The sequence below is a fragment of the Populus trichocarpa genome, chromosome 14, assembly GCF_000002775.5.
Source record: "Populus trichocarpa isolate Nisqually-1 chromosome 14, P.trichocarpa_v4.1, whole genome shotgun sequence".
Taxonomy (NCBI): domain Eukaryota; kingdom Viridiplantae; phylum Streptophyta; class Magnoliopsida; order Malpighiales; family Salicaceae; genus Populus; species Populus trichocarpa.
This window is the reverse complement of record NC_037298.2, coordinates 2062892-2084910: the sequence shown is the minus strand read 5'-3', so window position 1 is coordinate 2084910 and position 22019 is coordinate 2062892. Positions and strand designations below refer to the sequence as shown.

Genomic DNA, 22019 nt, shown 5'->3' with positions numbered 1-22019 from the left:
TTTTAATAAGGTTTTTGTAATTTATCTTTAGAAAAGTAAAGGCTACTATTATTATGATAAACTTGAATTATAAAGCTCACTTTGAAAAAAGAAAAGAAAAAGAGATGGATACAAATGGTAATATTCATGACCCATATAAGAATAAAATAATTGAAGTTGAAGCGAACACTATCTTTGTTTTTGGTCAATACATGGAATTCTAAAAGTTATAAAAATGCAATACCATATGAGTTGGAAAGATGAATTGGAAGGGCTACAATTTTTCTAGAAATAGAGAATTTGTAATTCACAAGTTTACTTCCTCAAATACAGCCCACAACCTAAGCAAAAATACCTGGCAGATAAGGAAAATGAGTTCCATGTCTTTAAAAGATACACTTAAACTCAATTATAATAGGTGCTTAGATGGGGAACAAAAGGAACACAAAGACATGCTAGACACAATACAATAGAAAGAAGGAGGCAACACCTTGGAGGAGTAAAAAAAGTAGAACAATTTATGCAAGAGACAACTACGTACCCTTTAAGGAGTCAAATTCTTCAAATCTAGAGTAATGTTTATCGTATCACATATGATTGTTTTTAATTTTACTATGAAGTGATTTTATTATTTAAAGATTTTTGATGTAGCCTAATAATCACGGGAATATATTTTTTATTGAATTAATTTAGTATTTGTTGAGTACTTCATTATGTACTTAATATTATTTGTGTACGTTTCATCATTGTTTACATGATTTGGGATTAGTTTTGAGATTTAAAAGTAATAATTGTTTCATCCTTTGTTTGAAATACTATAAAAAATCTAAAGGATAGAAATGGATATCACGGGTTGGGTGGCGGTTTGGGATTTTTGACACTCAATCAACCCAACCTGACCTGACCCATATGCCCTATACTCCTTTTGTCTTTATATTTGATTGTTTGTGGATTAAGTTTAATAGTAGTGCAAGGTATGCAAATTAGACATAACATTAAGAGTGTCACGACACTTGCAATACATGATGTATGTCCGTTTCTAAATGTGAATCCATTATAATTTGCAATATAAACTTAATCCGCGGATATCTATAATAACCACAAAATATTTAGTTGACATGATAAATCCAACTTGCTCGAGTCTAAAAAAATTGAATAGGTTCGTTTATAATTTATAAAATATTAGAAGTTGAGTTTGATATAATTACGAGTTTTAGAAGGTTATGGTTTCTTCAAAAATATCATTCAAACGTTTTTTTAAATCAAATTCTCACTTATTTGCAATATATTTAAATAATGTTAATGTCTTTCATTAAAGAATTCAACAAAGTTTTAACTTTGTTTGCTGTCCTTTTTGTTTCACCCTTGTATTCTTCTTTCTCTTTTATCCTCCATCTATTAATTGAGTAAAAAAAATCCCTTGCTTCGGACCTTTATTATATATAATTCTCACTATTACTGTAAAAAGAAAAAAACAAAGTTTTACTTTTTAAAGTGAATGGATTCCCTTTTTTAATTTTAAGGTCCTTACTCCTTAACTGACTGATACTGAATACCACTACTCACTAGCCATTTTAAAAAAATATCATTAAAGTTGTTCTATATTTTATATATCACTTGCTTCATACTCCTGATGAAATTAAGCCTTTATGCTTATGAATTATCTTTAACTTTTTTTGCTTAATAAATTTCCTTGTTATTTACTCAGATTGGTTATGATCACTACTACTGCATATTACTGCTCACTAATCATCTGAAATAATATAATCAAAGTTATTCTAATTTTTTTATATCACTTTCTTTATATTTCTAAGGAAAACCTTTATGCTTTTTAACCTTTTTGCATATATATATATATTTGTGTGTGGGGGATAATATGGGAAGATAAGAACAAGTGATTTGTAATTCTACCATACATACATTTCATTCTATGTAAAATAATTCTTTCAAATCAAATCTGAAATTCAATTAGATCAGGATTTGGTTCTGGACAGCGTAGAAAGATCATAAGAAATCATGACTGGTGATGTAAGCCGTTCATAACTCTAATATTTATTTATTTTTGGCATTTCCCCATAGAAAACACCTCAAAATCATCTTTACAGCCTTGAAAAAACAATTGGGGTGTGGTCAAATTTCCACAGTGATGGGATCAGTTTCGTTTCCACTTGGTTATGTGTTCTATGGCTGCTGCACTTATTTCTCATCGCCGATACTAACTACGTATGGATTAATATTAAATTTTAATTAAATAACATTTTATATTGCTGCTGATGAAATCGACTCTGATTATTAAATTGACCATTGCAACTTTTCATTACATCGCCATCCGTTTTAGCCTCTAATAAGGTTTATTTCTTAATGATGCCGTCGACTTCCTTTCTTCATTTTGTTTGCGTCCATACATGCACAACACCATGCCTAAAAGATGCTTTCAATCGATCGATCCAATAAAATTGTCTTAATATGGTCGTTCTGTTTTCGTAAGCCTATCGTATGATACTTTAAACACCACTCCACAAGCATCCATGTGCATGCATTTTGTTTTTAATAAAGCATGTGGGAAATTCATAATTTAATATATATATATATATATATATATATAAAAACCTATAATGGTTCTTCTATTTCTAAATTTACATTAATTTAGACCATTTATTTTTATTTTTACTCATATCAATATTTTATTCTTAATTTTTTTTTTTAAATTGGTCCTTTCTATTATAAACAATGTTAAATCATGCCATTAAAAAACAGGCCTAGATTAATACAATGAAAAATGTTAAAATTAATATTCTTAAACTAACTGATCAGAAATATAGGTTTTTTTTTTTTTTTTTTTTTTTTTTTTTTTTTTTTTGCAAAACACCTAGCTTTAATTAACATTTTATTTTTAATCATAGATATTCGATAGGTTGATTTAAAAACTAATCTGGATCAAATTTTAATTTGAAGTAATGTTAATACTCGTATATCTCAGTGGATAAACCTATAATTTAATCAACTTAATAAAACCTGTTCCAAAACAATAAGTTCTTAATAAAATAAACAAGGTTATTTTGAAGAGAAAAAAAATAACCCAGAATGACTCCAAAATCTGTGGATTAATAACCCTAACCCGAATCCTTTACAAACCAGGTTTCACCCCTGCAACTATGTTATCGGTATTTTTTTATTTTGTTCAAGGAACGTAATGTGATTCTCTATGTATTGATTGAATGAGTCACTGCATAAATTAAATTAGCATGCCTAAAAGATGCTTTCAATCGATCGATCCAATAACTCTGTCTTAATCGACGTAGACAATTAAGGAGGCGCTCTATAGAATAACTAGCATTTAAGCCAATTGCATTTTGTTCCTTCCTCTCGTGATTACTTCACCTAGCTACTTCTTCTGAACCTACAATTCACGTGAAGTCTCACCTGCAAGTCTTTCCTACTTATATTATACTTATATTTCTATCCCTTTTTTCAAGAAAACAATTTAATTTAATTTAATTTTCTCCCTGCAGGGTCTTTGCGATCTCTCTTTCACTTCCATATATGCTGCCAAAGACATCAAGGATTTTTGCCTGAATCAGTGTCCGAAGATCTTTCCACAACCCAGGTAAAATTCGTTTCTCTGGCTGGCTATCCAATTCGGAGAAACAATTTATGGGTGAAATATGTGTTATTAATTTTATCTTTTGGATAGTCGTTTTCTTTTATCTTTCGGGTAGCTGCTCCTTATTTCCTTATGTGACAAAGGTAATCAAAGCATTGTCAGAAAAAATACGAGGAAAATATCTACATGGCAAGAAAAACTAGGAAACAGGAAATTGAACCATCTAATTTCGACAAAGATTCTATGTAAGAATCAATGGATATGATCATATCCAAGCTCAGAAAGAATAAGTAGGTTTGGATATGATCAGCAGCTAAATATTAAAGAATGTGAACAAACTATATATGTGTGTGTGTGTGTATTGATGTATGTTTGTATAGCCAAAACAACGATAAACACGTTGAGTTGTCAGACCACAAGGCAAGAAGAACAAAAGGTAAACAAAATTATAAGAAGATGAGCAAGCAAAAATATTTTTAAAAGTGCAACAGCATTCAGCGATGATTCATATTTAACGACGGAAAGAATTACATATTATTCATTTCTTGTAACAATAAAAAAAAATAAAAACAGCAGAATTACATGCAGATAATCTCCCTACTGTTTCTTCCAAATTTATTAATTTGCGTCTAATTAATTTTCTGGACAATCTAGTTTACGAATCATATTCACTTCGAAGTAGCAACTTTTCCAACTGGTGACCTAGAATCACGAAGATGCTTCTCCCTTGACAGTAATTTAGCCATCCTATGCAGTCAAACAAAAAAAAATCAGCAAAGATGAAATAAGATGCCATAGAAATCACTATAATATATAGACTTGAGCAGATATATATATACTTTATGAGAGCCTCTTCATTTGTCATCTTATCAACAAGTGTAAAGACTCCAGTGCCTAAATCCACCCTTGATACTGTAAAGATATCAACGTCCAAGATGATGCCACATGTCAAGAGATTATGTAATGAAGTGGTTAATATTCTGTTAGACAGTTAAATCTGTTAGGCAGCTAGGAACAGTTAGTAAAACAGTTAGACAAACTGTTAGTCATTGAAGAAAGAAGGTAGCTTACGTATATACTCTATAGATTAGCTATAAATACAGCTCAAATGATATAATAAAGGTAAGGAAAATACAGTGATTAAAATTCTTCTTTCGTCAACTACTCTGCTTTCTCTGCATTCTTCATTTCTCTTCTTAAACTTTCTTTCAATTCTGCCATCTTTACATGGTATCAGAGCATAGTTCCTAATCCTCTGCTTCCGCACATCTTACACTGACTTCATTGCTTCTCCTCTCTCATCAAAGAACAACTCCTTTCAGCTGCTTCTCCGTTTCTATATTCCAAAAGCAAAATGGTGATATCTTCTCAACTCCAGATCATCCAATCTCCCATAACTTCATTACTTTCTACAGTTGCTACTGTTGTAGCAGTTAAGCTTGATGATTCCAATTACCTCACATGGAATTTTCAGATGCAAATTCTCCTTGAAAGCCATGGTATTTTAGGTTTTGTTGTTCCAAGCAGTGTCCTAGCCGATTTCATGCAGACTCTGATCTTGAGGGAGTCGAATCTGATGAATATCAGGTATGGAAGATGCATGATCGAGCAGTAATGCAGTTGCTCATTGCCACTCTTTCCTCTACTGCAATTTCTTATGTTATTGGATGTGTAAGTGCCAATGATATGTGGATTCAGCTAAAAGATCGATTCTCTACAGTCACCAAAGCATGCATTTTTCAGATGAAAAGTGAGCTTTAGAGTATTAAGAAGGGATCAGAACCAGTTTCTCATTATCTGCAGAAAATTAAAGATGCGAGAAATCATCTTTCTGCAGCTGGAGTCCTTTTTGAGGATGATGACATCGTGATCTTGGCTCTCAATGGCCTGCCATCTGACTACAATACTTTCAGATGTATGATTAGAGGCAGAGATACTCCTTTGTCTCTTAAAGACTTTCGATCTCAATTACTTGCTGAAGAAGCCACCCTTGAGCATACACAGTCTTCATCTCCCTTTGTTTCTGCAATGTTGGCTCAAAATCAAGCATTCCAAGGCAAGGCTCTTGTTCTTGATGAAGAATCTTCTCCTTCTCATTCTTATCTGCAATCTCAGTGATACTCTTCAAACTCGAAGACCTTCCCATCATCTTATCCATCTTCTGGATTGAGTGGGGGCTCTACTGGACATCATGGAAGTTTCCATAACTCCACGGGTGGTTTCAATGGTCCACACACCATGTTCACCAACAATGGCCACTCTAACAATAAAGGCTCTTATTTTAAAGGGCGTGGCCGCAGTCGTGGTCATTATCAAATTGGTCCACGTCCTCATCAAATGACTTCTTCTAGTCCTGGTATTCTTGGTCCAGGTATTGCCATTCACATCTGCCAAATCTGTAATAAGAAAAGACATGTAGCTGCTGATTGCTATCAACGGCATAATCCATCAACTTCTTCTACCTCTTCAGTCCAATGTCAGATTTGTTGGAAATTTGGTCATTCGGCTATCCAGTGCTATCACAGAGGCAATTTTTCTTATCAAGGCAGACCACCTTCCCCTAATCTCAGTGCAATGCATGCAAACTTTCCTTCTTCTGACTCTACTGCGCAATTTTGGGTTACTGATACTGGAGCAACTACTCATATGACTTCTGATCTGTCTCAACTCAATTCAGCAACTCCTTTCTCGGGATCAGACACCATTGCTACTGCAGATGGTTCAGGTTTGAGTATTTCTAATGTTGGCTCTTCTATTCTGAATGTTCCACCGTGCTCACTCCAATTACTACAAGTTTTGCATGTGCCTAAGCTGTCACAACACTTGCTATCAGTTCATAGGTTATGCAAGGACAACAATTGTCGTTTTATTTGTGATGCCTTTGGTTTTTGCATTCAGGACAAGCTTACAGGGAGGGTTCTTCTCCAGGGACTGTGTAAATATGGTTTATACCCTATCCCTCTATCCATTCCACACTCTCGCCTATCACAGTCCTTCTCCCTTTCACAGAATCAATTCTGCTATCTTGGTCATCAAGTAAATACAAGCCTCTAGCATAAGCGGTTTGGCCACCCTTCTAACAAAATCACTTCAGCTCTTTTACATCAATCCAAGATTCCTTTTACTGCAGACCATTCTAAATCCATCTGTACTGCCTGTTTAGAAGGAAAATTTACAAAACTTCCTTTCTCTTATCCAGCACTCAAGTCTGCAACCCCTTTAGAAGTCATTCATAGTGATGTATGGGGTCCCTCTCCTACTGTTTCCATTGATGGTTTTCGTTACTATGTTAGCTTCATTGATGCATGTACTCGGTTCACTTGGATTTTTCCAATGAGAAATAAAGGAGAAGTTTATTACATCTTCGTTTCCTTTCATGCTTTCTTGATCACTCAATTTTCTGCTAATCTTCGCATCTTTCAGAGTGATGGTGGTGGTGAGTACCTCAATCATTCTTTCAAGCAGTATCTCCTCACTAAAGGAATTGTTCATCACATTTCTTGTCCATACACCCCTGAACAGAATGGTCTTGCTGAAAGGAAGCATCGCCACATTCTAGAAACCGCAATCACTTTACTCCAAACTGCTCATCTTCCTTCTAAATTTTGGTTCCATGCATGTGCTACTTCCATCTATTTGATTAATCGGCTACCTTGTCCAATTCTTCAGCTCAAGTCTTCTTATCAGTTACTATATGGTTCTCTACCTATCCTCACTCATTTAAAGGTCTTTAGTTGTGCATGCTTTCCTCTTCTCAAACCTTACAACACTCACAAACTTCAGCCTAAAACTTCCACCTGCATTTTTTTGGGGTATGCAGGTCAATAAAAGGGATATGTCTGTTGTTCCCTTCGAAATCATAAATGTTTTGTGACTCGTCATGTTATTTTTTATTAGTCTGTCTTTCCATACATCTCTGAGTCTTCAGCTTCTGCTTGTACTCCTCCTTCATCTCTTCCTGTTCCACCTTATATTTCATTACATAATGAGGTTGTACCTGAGTCCTCTATTTCCTCATCCACAATGAGCCCTGCTGCCTCTTTGGACACATTGTCTTCCCCAATCATTTCTTCACCTCTGTCAGGATTGGATTCTGCTACACAGTTTTCTCCTCCTGAGGATCCTGATTTTCATCCTGAGAATCTTTGTGTCATCTTACCTCTGTCTCCTATGAATATTCATCCCATGACGACTAGGTCCAAGAATGGTATCTCCAAAAGGAAAGCTTACTCCACTATTGTTCAACCTGTTGACTTCTCTCCAGTTGAACCGAGCACATTCAAGATTGCCTCAAAACATGTTGTCTGGCAGTCTGCTATGCAAGAAGAAATTAATGCTCTCCATGCCCAGGGTACCTGGGATTTGGTTCCCCTGCCACATGCCAAGAACCTTGTAGGCTGTAAATGGGTTTATCGTCTCAAGAAAAATGCAGATGGCTCTATTGCTAGGCGTAAGGCACGCCTTGTTGCCAAGGGTTTCAGTTAGGAAGAGGGAGTTGATTATAATGAAACGTTTAGCCCTGTAGTTAAACCAACTACTGTTCGACTGATGCTGGCCCTTGCAGCTCAGTTTCATTGGCCTTTAAGGCAACTTGATGTTAAAAATGCATTTCTGCATGGCATTCTTCAGGAGGAGGTGTATATGGCTCAGCCTCTAGGTTTTACAAGCAAGTTTCATCCTGACTTTGTTTGCAGACTCCGCAAGTCCTTATATGGGTTGAAACAGGCTCCTCGTGCCTGGAATGACAGGTTTACCAGTTTCTTACCTAGTTTGGGATTCCAGGCTTCTCTTGCTGATCCTTCTCTATTTGTTCAAAATTCCCCTCATGATACTGTGATATTACTGCTTTATGTCGATGATATTCTTCTCACAGGCAGTCATTCATCTCTTCTTACAGCAGTCATTGATGCCTTAACTCAGGAATTTGATATGAAGGATTTAGGCCCGTTGACATATTTCTTGGGACTGCAGGTTTCTTATTCTTCCTCTGGCTTGTTTGTCTCTCAGTCTAACTATATCACGGAATTACTTGATCGGGTTGATTTACAAAATTCAAAGCCATGTGCCACTCCTTGTCTTCCCTATCATCACCTGCTCAAGGATGATGGGAAGCCTTATTCTCGTCCACAACAATATAGGAGTATTGTTGGAGCTCTGCAGTATCTAACCTTCACACGTCCTGACATTGCCTTCTCTGTCAACCAAGCTTGCCAATTCATGCATCATCCTATGGAGTCTCATGTTGTTGCAGTCAAACGAATCCTGCGATATCTCAAGGGTACTCTTGATTATGGCATACATCTTCAGCCTGGCACTCTTAATTTGCAAGCATACAGTGATGCTGATTGGGCTGGTGATCCCAATGATCGTCGTTTTGTTTCTGGTTTTGTTGTTTACTTAGGATCTAGTCTTATTTCATGGGCTTCTAAGAAGCAACATACAGTCTCACGCTCGTCTGCTGAGGCTGAATATCAAGCTCTTGCTATTGCTGCTGCTGAGTTGACATGGATCCGCCAACTCTTTTGTGATATGCATGTTCCATTACTTATTCCGCCTTTAATTCATTGTGATAACATCTCTGCTCTTTCTCTAGCTTCCAATCCAGTCTTTCATTCTAGGATGAAGCATCTCTAGATTGATTATCACTTTGTTAGAGAACGTGTCATCAAAGGTGACTTGCTTGTTCAACATGTTTCTTCCACAGATCAGTTTGCTGACATCCTTACTAAGGGTCTTTCTTCTCCATTATTTCGTCACCATTGCTCCAATCTTATGCTTGGTTCCTCCAAGCATACGATTGCGGGGGAATGTAAAGATATCAACGTCCAAGATAATGCCACATGTCAAGAGATTATGTAATGAAGTGGTTAATATTCTGTTAGACAGTTAAATCTGTTAGGCAGTTAGGAACAGTTAGTAAACAGTTAGACAAACTGTTAGTCATTAAAGAAAGAAGGTAGCTTACGTATATACTCTATAGATTAGCTATAAATACAGCTCAAATGATATAATAAAGGTAAGGAAAATACAGTGATTAAAATTCTTCTTTCGTCAACTACTCTGCTTTCTCTGCATTCTTCATTTCTCTTCTTAAACTTTCTTTCAATTCTGCCATCTTAACAGATACTGGTTTTTTCAAAAATTTCTCACCCACTTTCACAAGATTCTCCAAATTCTCTTTCGTGGCAACATCCATGGACGAAAGTGTTCCGGTCAGCGTGTCATCCTGCATTTCACACATATCTTATAGTCAGGGTTCTTTGTTTTCTAGCTTCCAGTTTTAATTACTTCGTTGGAGAATATAATTTGCTATCTTGAATAACCACATGAGCGTGATATACACCTGAATTCGAATATAATTTTCCTCACAGTGCAGGGCTTGGAAAACAGTGGAAATATGAAGATGAACCATGTCGCCACTAGCTTCTGTAAACACATCCACTAACGGAGTAGAATTGTCACTAGTCAACCATCCCAAGACACCCCACTTGGCTGCTTCATCTGCATCATACTTTTCTTCAGATTTTGCTGTACCAGTCCCCAAGGACAGGACTAGGAATCGACCATAATCCATTGGCGCTGTGGGGAAGAAGTCAGGATTCTTCCGAGTGATTTCTTTGGAAACTTCGCTCATGGCAACTAAAGTCTGGAAATTCAAAAGGAAATTATTGATAGGATTCATCAATATGTTAAGAGTTATGCAAGTTCAAGAGCTGAAGATAAATGATGAACATACTGGATTATTTGCAGCCACACCACCATCAATCAGATTGAACTCTCTAACTTTGCCTGACGGGTCCTTGGTTTCAAAATAATGGGCAGGGAGGTAAGTTGGGGCAGCTGAAGTCCCGATGCATATATCAGATAAAAGGGCATCCGTGGATGGGTCGTTCTTCACCTAAAGAATAAAGCGGTACGTCTTGTAATTATGGACATATATTTTGCAGTGTGAAGCGATTCTTTTCTCAAGCAACACATAGAATTTTAAGAGTTGTGTTTGTATATATAACGAACCTGATAGCTTGAAAAGATTGTTGGCTGAAGGCGCTTGATGTCAAAAGTTGGGATCACAATGTTTGTCATGGTCTGGTGCAGGCGTTTATCTCCCAATTTTTCCTTGACAATGCTATGCAGAAATTTGCCATCGTATTGTGGTCCTGTCAAACTCTTGATCAGTTTTCCAGCAGAAGCCAATGGAGACCTATTGCCAAAGAGTATACAGTTAGTATCTAGACATTTGAAGGAAGAAAAAAAAAGTTTTAAAGCACTTGATATACTATATTTAACTCATTGTTATGGCATTCATATATGGGATTATTACCCGTCCTGGGGAAAGATTTTAGGGCAGTTCTCAAGGTAGAAGTCATTAATGTCTTTGGCGGCAAATAAAGGGCGGTTTTGCTCATTAGGGGCAGTTAGCATAGCAGTCACGAGGCCACCAGTGCTGGTGCCTGAAATCACATCAAAGTAGTCTGCAAGTCTTGCGTCTACACCATCCAGCTTCTACAATTTGAATAGCAAAACATACTAGTCAGTGATAGGAGATGAAATTACGGAGTATATATTTTATACCTGGAGAAAGTAATTAAACATTACAATTATATACCGATATAACACTACTAAAAAATGTAGTAATTAGCAACCGATCACTCCGTTACAAATAATACTAAAATCTGTTGCTAAAATAATTTAGCAACGGAATCAGCAACGGCAAATATCGGATGCAAATTTGTCGTTGCTGATTTTTTAGCAACGGATTTATCCGTTGCTGATTTCTCAGCAACGGAAATTCTGTTGCTTACAATTAGCAACGGATTTTCCGTTGCTAATTTTAGCAACGGATAATCCGTTGCTATTTTTGTGAATCAGCAACGGATTGTCCGTTGCTGATTGATGAATTATTTACCGATATAAATAAAACTATTATCCTGCATGCAAGTGTGATTTATTCTTATCTACTCTATTTTATACCTCAAGTGGACCAAGGAATCGTTCCCTGTACGTAGTTTCTTATTCTACTCTATTTTATATATTATCATCATGAGCTAGCACAGGCATAAGAAAATGCATGATCTTGCAGGTCTATTTGACATGCAACAATACGTCCTTATATAAAGAGACCGATTTCTAGACTACCTGAAGCTCGGACTCTAGAAAGGCAAGGATAGTTCCTGGTATGATTCCTCTTATTCCACCTCCATCGATGCTAAGAACAGTGATTTGGTTTCCAAAAGTTGGGGGTTGAATGGGTGATCTTAAAGTTTCGATATGAGAGATGGAGGAGGAATTTAAAGGCATTGCTAGGTAATAGTACTGATCGAGAGCCTAGAAGCGGAAAAGTTAGAGATGTTGAGCTTAAACTTCCTGAGAGCCTTGGGAGATGTATATAGCTTGTGCTGAAATCTAATTTAAGTTTTGAAAATTGTAATTTCCCAAAGGGAGTGTGGAGGTATTTATAGACTTCAGTCCTTCATGAAGCATGGAATTTTCAATTAAGTCGAAAGATTTTACTCGCCCAAATTTAAACTTTGCCCAATTTTTTTGGACGGGGTCAAATTTTGAATTGGTCCAATTATTCTCTTATACAATTCTCAGCTGACACGATTCAAGCTGGACCTCAACGTCAAGTAAGAGAAAACCTTACTTGTCAAACCCGACCCGATGGTTGAAAACTTTACTTATCAAACCTGACCCGGTGGTTGATCCAGCTAAGGGGCTAAGTTCGGGATTTTACGGGTTAACCTTAAAAAAAATTTAAAAAATATTTAAAATTTTAATATTTCATATGAAAAAATTAAAAAAAAATCATATGAATATAGGCTATAAATGTTATAAATAATGAAGTTTAAAATAATATTTAAAAAAAAATTATCCCACATTGAAAAAACATAACTTTTTTTCATGTGAATATATAGTATATATATTAAAAGGCTTCAAATCTCATATTGAAAGAATAATTTCTTTCTTGTGAACATAGAGTATATATATTGAAGGGCTTCAAATTCCACATTGAAAAGATATTTTGTTATCCTTTTAAGATGAAGTATTTAAATCAAAAAGTTTTTTATCCCACATTGAAAAAACATAACTTTTTTCTTGTGAACATAGAGTATATATATAAAAGAGCTTCAAATCCCACATTGAAAAAATAATTTTTTTCTTGCGAACATATAGTATATATACTAAAGGGTTTCAAATCTCACATTGAAAACATAAAATATTTTTCTAGTATTTATATAGTGAACTTTAAAAAGTGTTAATAATTAATTAAAAAAATATAAAAAACGATAGGGGAGAAAAACCATATTTGAAAGGAAAAAACAACATCAGGTCTCGTCCGGGTTCACCCGATTCATGGATCTACCTATCGTGTCGACCGGGTTTTATTGGTTTGTTGCATCAACCGGTCTTTAACAAACCCAGACCGGTTTAGCCACCTGATCGACCAGGTTCTAGATTAATTTGCTAGGCCGGTCCGGGTTTAACAACCCTGGAGAAAATAATTGAAGATTTCAAATTTATAAATCAAACAAAGATGACAATTAAACTAATACTAGTTACATGCCCCGCGCGATGCCGCGGGTCAATTATTTTTTGCATTTCATAAAAGCTAAAATCTAAAAATATTAGGTTTTTTTTTTTTGCAAAGTTATACCCAAGAGTCTTAGGTTTAGTTGTAACGCCTAATCCAAGAGTAATATTTATAATATTAATAATAACATTAAACTTGCATGGCCTAAATTTAAGTGGGTTTGACTGCAATACCAGACCCAATAGCATTGGACATGGGTCTAGCTGCAAGGTCGTGTTATAAATGTGTGATAATTAAATAGATTAGTTGAAAAGAAAAAAACAAAGAAAAAAAACCAACAGGAAAATAAAAACTAATGAAGAAAAAGAGAAAAAATATGAATTAACTGGGTTAACCCTTCAAACCAGGTTAACCCGTCATACCTTGAATTCGCATCGTGAAAGTTTGATAATTAAAAAGAAAAAAAAACAAACTAATGGGTTAACCCAGAATTAACTGGGCTAACTCGTCAAACCAAATTAACCTGTCAAATCCGGAATCCTTGTCATGAAAGTTTGATAACTAAATAGAAAAAAAATTAACATTAACAATTAAATTAAACAAAAAAAATTAATTAAAAAAAACAAAAGGATGAGCCTTTTCACTGTGGACTGCACTGTGCAGTCCACAGTCGAATGCATAAAAACAACAAAAAAACAAAAAGAAAAACTAAAGGCATCAGCCGAGAACTACTTAGAAAAAAAATTTAATATTAATAAACTAAATTAATTAAATAAAATTAATTAAAAAGAAAAAATAAAAGAAAAAAACCTCTAAGAAGAAAAAAAAACTAAATAGAAAGAAATTTAACATTAACAAACTAAACTAAATGAAAAAAAATAATTAAAAAGAAAAAAAAAAGCAAAAAATAATTACAGGTTAACTCGTCAAACCAGGTTAACCCGTTAAACCCGGGATCCGTGTCATGAATGTCTGGTAACTAAATAAAAAAAGTGAACATTAACAAACTAAACTAAACGAAAAAAAATTAAAAAAAATCCGGGTTAACTCGTCAAACCATATTAACCTGTTAAACCTAGGATCTGTGTCATGAAAGTCTGATAACTAAATAAAAAAAATTTAACATTAACAAACTAAATTAATCAAAAAAAATTATGAAAATAAAAAACAAAAAAAAAATTGACGGGTCAACCCAGAATTAACTGGGTTCACCCGTGAAACCAAGTTAACCCGTGAAACTCGAGATATGTGTCATGAAAGTCTGATAACTAAATAGAAAGAAATTTAACATTAACAAACTAAACTAAATGAAAAAAAATTAATTAAAAAGAAAAAAAGCAAAAAATATATATTTCTGGGTTAACTTGTCAAATCAGGTTAACCCGGTAAATCCGGAAAACGTGTCATGAAAGTCTGATAACTAAATAAAAAAAAATTAACATTAATAAACCAAATTAAACAAAAAACTTTTATTAGAAGAAAAAAAATAAAGAAAGAAGCAAAAAAAAATCCCGAAAGGCATAAAAAACAGCTAAAAAAATAAGACAACTTAAAAAAAAAAAACCAAAAACGGATCAGTGTTTTGCTGTGCAGTCCACAGTAAAACACTGATCCGTTTTAGTATATGTTACAATTAATTAAAAAGAAAAGAAAAAAAATTCGGGTTAACCCGTCAAATCAGGTTAAGCCGTCAAACCCGGGATCCGTGTTATGAAAATTTGGTAACTAAATAAAAAATTAACATTAACAAACTAAATTAAACAAAAAAATTCATTAAAAAAATACACAAAGAAAAAGCAAAAAAAAACCCATAAAGGCAATAGAAAACCAAAAAAAAATAAAAAATAAAAACATAAAAAAAATGGGAAAAAAAACAAAAAAAAAAGAAGAAGACAAAAAAAATAGGAAAAAAATAAAATAAATAAAAAAATGAAAACAAATAAATAAAAAAAAAAAGAACTCGGCGTTTCACTGTGGACTTGAGAGTGAAACACACTGATTTTTCTTAATTAGTTTTTTTTAATTATAAAATTAACTTATTCGTTGTCAGAGCGATGTCATTAATGAAAGGTCTATATTAAACAAATCGATTCAGTACAAAACTTAACCTCAAGACTTAGCCAATGCTGTATCTTTCGTTAGGCCCAGCCTTCGCGAGATGACAGCGAAAGGATAGTGGAAAAAAACTGGAATGCTCAGATAGATATTGTTTAGATGTCATCATTGTTTGTATTTTTTTTTATAAAAATTAAAATATATAATTATTATTAAATCAAGTATGTTTGTCATTTTTATGTATCTTCGGTCTCACACATTGTCGGATTAATGTGCTTCAGCCTGCTAATTATGTCAAACTCATGTGCCTGGATCTGCTAGACCCACACGTCTAAGTTAAAAATTTAAAATTTTTAAAAGCCTGATTGAACTACAAAAACAAGCACTACCTCATTCAAGCAGGATTTTTCATTTATATGTAGTAGAAATAAACTGCAAACTCTTTTATGTTTGTGCAACTTATTTTATAAATTTATTATATTCGAAGAGAAAAGAATGAGAAACAATATTGAGTTCTAAGTTATTTATTTCAAGTCTTCAAAAATAAACTTTTTTTTATATACACCGTGGATGAAAATATTAATTTTATATTTGTATCCAAGTGTTAGATATTTTTTAAAGCGTTCATGTTTTTTTTTAAATTTGAAATGGTGTTGCATGATCTAATTATCAAAGCTTGTTACAAGAAGAGTTTATTCTACATTATAACTATTAGTATATATGAAAATTTGAAATATATGATCATAAGAGAAAACTTTTGAACATTTGAATTGATACATTATGTTATATAAAAAGAAAATATTGTATATGTAAAAAACTTACTATCCTTTTGACTATCTTAATTTGTGCGATTTTGAAGATGATTTCTTCACTAAAATTAGAGATTCATTAAAAAAATTAGGTGAATTTTAGGGATGCGTGCCGTTAATGTCCCAAATAGAAGAAACAAATATAGAAAAGATAAAAAGAATATTTGGTTAAAAAAAAGATGAAAATACAAAATAAATATATTTTTAAAACAATTATAAGTGTATTCCTATATTTTCATAAAAAAAAAAAGTCATTTTTGTCTGGCATTGTTGCTAGGCTCAAGCACTTGGGTCATGCCAGACCTAGGCACTTGGGTCTGGCAAGGTATTTGTTGTTTTTTTCTTAACAATACAGCAGAAGTCAACAAGGAATTATTAGTTAGATCTCATGAGACCATTCAACACATTTGCACGAGTATTTTGGTCCTTAACAAAACCATTATCTTTGTCTAGCTCATGAAAATTATACAAATTCTAGGCGTCAAACCCAAGCACGTCAGGTCTAAGTTGATTGGGTCTGGCAGCTCTGTTTAAATATACTGTTGGCTAAGACACAATCCTTTGTAAACTTGCAGAGTGGATTTTCCAAGCTCTGAAGGCTTAGAATGGAACTAATGTTGTCTTTTCATAGAAAATTAAATTATCATTTTGTTCTTTGGTTGAAAAAATTAAAGCCTTGGTTACGGGAATATTTATGTTTTTTTTTATAGGCTCATTGGTCATTAAATGTTTAAGCGGGGGTATGGTAGTCTTTTTCACTTTTACTTGGATCTGACAACCATGTTGGACCCAAATTACTTGGGTGTCAGACCCAAGTAAATTGGGCTGGCCAAACACAAGTACCATGGGGCTGGCATATGTGTCGGACCCAAAGCACTTGGGTCCGGCATGGTTGCCTGACCCAAGGTGCGTTGGTATGGCATCAGTTTTAGACCAAAGGAGTCCAGGTTTGGCATGGCTGCCAAACCCAAGGCACGTGGATCTGGTAACCATGCCAGACCCGTGTCTAAGTCAAAAAAATTAATTTTTCAAAAGCACGATTGGATTGCAAAAACAAACATTGTCTTATTCAAGTAAGATTTTTCATTCATATGAAATAGAACTTAACTACAAACTCTTTTTTGTTTGTGCCACTTATTTTATAAATTTGTTATATTTAAAAAGGAAAGAATGGAAAAAAAATATTAAGTTCTAAGTGATTTATTTCAAGTCTTCAAAAATAAACTTTCCTTTCTTGTATGCATTGTGAATGATAATATTAATTTTATGTTTCCATCCAAGTGTTTGACAGTTTTTTAAAATGTTCATGCTTTTCTAAATTTGAGATGTTGTTGCATGATTTAATTGTCAAGTTTAATACAAGGAGACTTTATTCTACGTTATAACTATAAGAATATACAAAAATTTGAAATATATGATCATAAGAGAAAACTTTTGAACTTTTAAATTGATACATTATGTTGTAGGAAAAGAAAATATTGCATATATAAAAAACTTATTGTCCTTTTTACTATCTTAATTTGTACAATTTTGGAGATGATTTCTTTACTAAAATTAGATATTAATAAGAAAATTGAGTGAATTTTAGGGATGCATGTGGTTAATGTCCTAAACTAGAAGAAAAAATATAGAAAAGATAAAAATATATTTGGTTAAAAAGACAAAGATGACAATACAAAATAAATATGTTTTCAGAATAATTATAAGTGATGACACACCTAAACATCATGGCGACCTTTAAAAAATTTAAATGTGCGAAAAGAACAAATATCTGGAATCTTGTTCTTCGAGGGGAAAGATCTAGTTTAAAGAGTTACCTCCTAGTATTTTGGTCAATAGAAATCCTAATTGGTCAATAGAGATTCTATAGTACATGACTGGTCACGTGAAAGAGAAGATATTATCACACTTTAAGCGTCCTACCTGAGGCAGCCTGCATTGTTGGTCTTGTTTTAAATTCTAAAAGTTTGTTTTTGTTCCATTATTATGGTCTTTCTATAATATTCCTAACTTTGGTGTTAGTGAATATTCGTCTATGAATATTTTCAACTCAGGCGTTGGTAAATATCGTGTAACCCAAAAAGTACGGTATTCCTAACTTTGACACCAATGAATAAATCTGGAGAATTTGGATTAAAAGAGAAGGAGACTATTTTTTTTAACATGTATTATTTTTAGGGGAAAAAAAAGGAAGACATGTATTGCATATCATATTCGCATTTCACAGTAAAAGTTTACAAATCAAATATATAGCAAAGCCTACAAAACAAGATGAAAAATAAATCAAAGAAGACCCCGAATTTTTTGAAATTCAAAAAGAATCATTTGGCTAGATATTAAAACAAAAAGGGTGCAAAAAAAAAAGGGATAGGCATAAGGTGTGTTTTGCCAAACACACCCTTAGCCTAAAATAATTTGGGTTGGCTGAGCCTGATACCCAGACACAACCCGACATCAATACCAGTGTTATTAAACCTGGACCAACCCGGCAAGTTGACCTAGTTGACCTTGTGGCTGGACCAGTCTAGATAAGTCAAAAGATCGGCCAGTGCAATAGCCCAGCAAAACCCGGTCGACCTGGTTGGTCGACCCATACCCCTCTTTTTTCATATTTTTTTAATTGGTTATTAATATTTTTTTAAAGTTCACTATATAAATACTAGAAAAATATTTTATTTTTTCAATGTGGAATTTGAAACCCTTTAATATATATACTCAATGTTCCCAAAAAAAAGTTATTTTTTCAATGTGGGACTTGAAACCCTTTAGTATATATACTCTATGTTCACAAGAAAAAAATTATGTTTTTTCAATATGCGATAAAAAAGTTTTTTTGTTTAAATACTTCAACTTAAAAGGATAACATAGTGTCTTTTTTCAATGTGGGATAAAAAATATTTTTAAATAGTGTTTTAAACTTCATTATTTACAACATGTATAGCCTATATTTACTTGGATTGTTTCTTAATTTTTTTATATGAAATATTAAATTTTTAATTTTTTCAGGTTGACCCATGTAACTCGAGACTGGACTCCTTGACCGGGTGAACCCCAGATCAGGTTTGATAACTATAAGCAATACTTCTTATTTTTAATCCGTAGGCGTGCGTGAACAGTTCACGCACGCCTGCTACAGTGCATAGGTAATTAAATTGCAGGAAAGGAGGGAACGAAAACTTACCTGGTTTACAGACACTTTAGACGAGAATCCACAGGTGCTTGTTGCTGGCCGAAGCTTCCTTTTTGCTCTCTTCCTTTTCTCCTTTCGTTCTTTCTGTCTCTGTTTCTCCTGTCAATTCTCTCTTCATCTCTTTGGGTTTTTTTTGTTTTTTTTTCTCTCTCTCTCTCTCTTGTTCTCTCTGTCTTTCTTCCTTCTTATTTTTTGCTACCCCCCTTCTCTTCTTTGTCCCCTGCCATTTATAGGCTTTCTTGCGTGAGATTCGATCGTTATCTGCCCTAGGATAATGATATGGTCTGGGACTTTGTGTTTTGGTGGGATTGGGACACCAATAGTCCTATCATCGTTGGACTATTGGTGGCGGTTTCCTCGGCCTGGTGGTAACCTCGTGGCGGTGGAGAAAAGTCGGCTGGAAAGGGGTCAAATGCTCTGCATTTAGTCTACGCTCTGGTCTTGTTACGTTGATAGGGTCGTGGTAGACCGGTGCTTTTTCCTTTTGCAAGTGGCTTTCTTTGTTTCCAGAGGAAGAAGAAGAAGAAACAGTGCATGTGGAAACGACGTTGTTTTGGGCTAAGGAGACCATCTTTTAGTTTTTTCACTGAAGTTTTGACATTCTGGAATCAAGCTCTTGATTTCACTAATTGAACTAATTCAAAGCTTAATTAAGTCCTCAAACTTATCAATTTTCAATTAAGCTTCTGATTTCATTAATTAAACTATTTTAAAGTTTAAGTATGTCTCTAAACTTATCAATTCTTTCAGTTTTTAACCGAAATGACTTCCAATTTTATAATCTCATCCTTTTTAGTCCCCAAACTTTTAATTTGAGTTGTCTTAACCCAAATTTCAAATTCATTTTCTCTCTTTTTTCTTTGACCAATAGGTGTTGTCAAAAATAGGGTTATGACAAGTGAATTTCTATATTTTCAAAAAACAAGACGCATAGGTCTAATATGGTTGTCGGGCCCAGATGCTTGAGTCATGCCAGACCTAGGCGCGTGAGTCTGGCTTTTTTCTCAACCATATATCAGAAGTCCACAAGAAATTACTAGTTAGATGTCCTGAGACCATTCAACACATTTGTATAAGTATTTTGGCCCTAAAAAAAACCATTACCTTTGTCTGGCTCACGAAAATTATACAAATCCTAAGCATTAGACCTAAGATAGTTGGGTCTAGCAATCATTCTAGATCCAAACATCTTGGGTCTGACAACCATGTCAGGCTCAAGTTACGTGGTTCTAGCATCCATGTTTGGGTCTAACATGACTGTCAGACTCAAGGCACTTGGGTCTGACATGATTGTGCATGCGTTCCATTAATATATATATATATATATATATATATATATATATATATATATATATATATACTCTATGTTCACACAAAAAAAAATTATGTTTTTTTTAATGTGAAATAAAAAAATTTATTTAAATACTTTAACTTAATAGAATAAGATAATATTTTTTTAATGTGAAATTAAAAAATCTTTTGAAATAATTTTTTAACTTATATTCGGATTGAATTTGATAATTTTGATTTGATATAATTGGATGTGACATATCTAACAACATGAGTGGCATGGATGAATGAAGATTGACTTCTTTGAGATTGACAAGGTAAAAGGAATGCGGACAAAAATGTACTTTGGTTTGTCTTAACAAATCTTTACTGTAGAAATAGAGTTCAATGTGTAGCCATGCAAGAAGATGCACTATAAGAATAAGAAAAACTATACTTGATAACATTATTTCGCACATGAAAGAAGGTTAAGAAAATTGTTTGCTCTGATGCTTTGGTTGCTTGCCAAAAGATTTATTATCTGAAAAGCAAGATACACTTTGTAAAATAAAAGGATTTGGTTTCAGAAGTTCATAAATTACCATATTAAAATTAATTTAAAAATATATTCTTAAGTTGTATGCAATTGATATTCAACACCCATATGTTTTTCACAAAGAAAATATAGAAGAAAACGAGTCCACTACCAGAAATTCGCTAAATACCAACGGATTTACCAACGGAATATTTTCTGTCGGTATTTTGAGGTCGACGTTACCGACGGACACTTTCCGTCCGTAATTCAGTCGGTAAAAACCGACGAAAACTTTTCCGTCCGTAATTCAGTCGGTAAATACCGACGGAAATTACGGACGGAAAAGTTTCCGAATATAAAAAAAGGCGGGTCGCTTACGTGGAGGTTTTGGCGGGTTATTTTTTTCCGACGGATTCAAAAACGACTGCCCGTACAGTGCCCGTAAAGTGATGTGACCGGTTCGCCGTTTAAATTTCCGACGGACTCACCGAGGGATTTGAAATAATAGATCCGTACGGTGACATGTCTATGTTTCCGTCAGAATCATCGGCGTAATAACCGACGGAGTGTCCGTTGGTAAAACCGTCGGAAAAAGTTAATATATGACAGCTCTGCCGACCCTCTCATCCCCTATTTCTCCTTCTTCTTCCTCTCCCAACTCTCCCCATCTGCAAACAACCAGCCCCCCCTCCCCACCCAAAAAAAAAATCTTCCTCATATCAGCACAACAAGTTATATTTCTTGAAGTTTTGTGGTCACAGCATCCGCGCGTGTTCTGATTTACCGACGGATTTTATCAATTTTTGTAAGTAATTATATCTTTTTAAATTTTAACATTTAATTAAATGTCAATTTTATTGTTTTTTTAGTATATGTATTTTGTTAGTAGATGTACATGTTTTATTGTTATTTCTCAAACAAACTTGTAGTATATGAATGTATAATTTTGTACCTGTTATGGTTTGTTTTAGATTTTGTAAGATTGTATTTGTTTGTAAATTGTTATTTCTTTATGGAATTACCGAATTACATATGCTATTTTGAAA

The 22019-nt window shown here is 33.9% G+C and overlaps 1 protein-coding gene and 2 long non-coding RNA genes across 12 annotated transcripts in view; 2 read left to right on the top strand and 1 right to left on the bottom strand.

Annotated features, from left to right (window-relative positions):
• The window catches only part of LOC127904290 (uncharacterized), an 86640-nt gene that overhangs the window by 28035 nt on the left and 36586 nt on the right, over nt 1-22019 (top strand). The window lies entirely within an intron of this gene.
• Nucleotides 1-22019, bottom strand: part of LOC18104927 (patatin-like protein 2) — a 65494-nt gene that overhangs the window by 30217 nt on the left and 13258 nt on the right. For 3 of the 10 annotated variants that reach the window (XM_052447066.1, XM_052447062.1, XM_052447057.1), the window contains exon 2: nt 11720-11778. The exons of 1 other annotated variant lie outside the window; for it this stretch is intronic. In XM_052447066.1, coding sequence (XP_052303026.1) covers nt 11720-11778 — 59 coding nt within the window. Of the gene's footprint in view, nt 1-4040; nt 4331-4422; nt 4496-6655; nt 6657-9710; nt 9810-9926; nt 10230-10319; nt 10482-10597; nt 10785-10904; nt 11087-11719; nt 11940-22019 lie in introns of those variants that run through there. 6 more of the 10 variants (XM_024585511.2, XM_052447058.1, XM_052447056.1 and 3 more) reach the window with 6 other exon arrangements.
• Nucleotides 3461-22019, top strand: part of LOC112324144 (uncharacterized) — a 47953-nt gene continuing 29394 nt past the window's right edge. The window contains exons 1-2 of the long non-coding RNA XR_002977844.2: nt 3461-3586; nt 9955-10939. This is a non-coding gene — a long non-coding RNA (uncharacterized LOC112324144). The remainder of the gene's footprint in view (nt 3587-9954; nt 10940-22019) is intronic.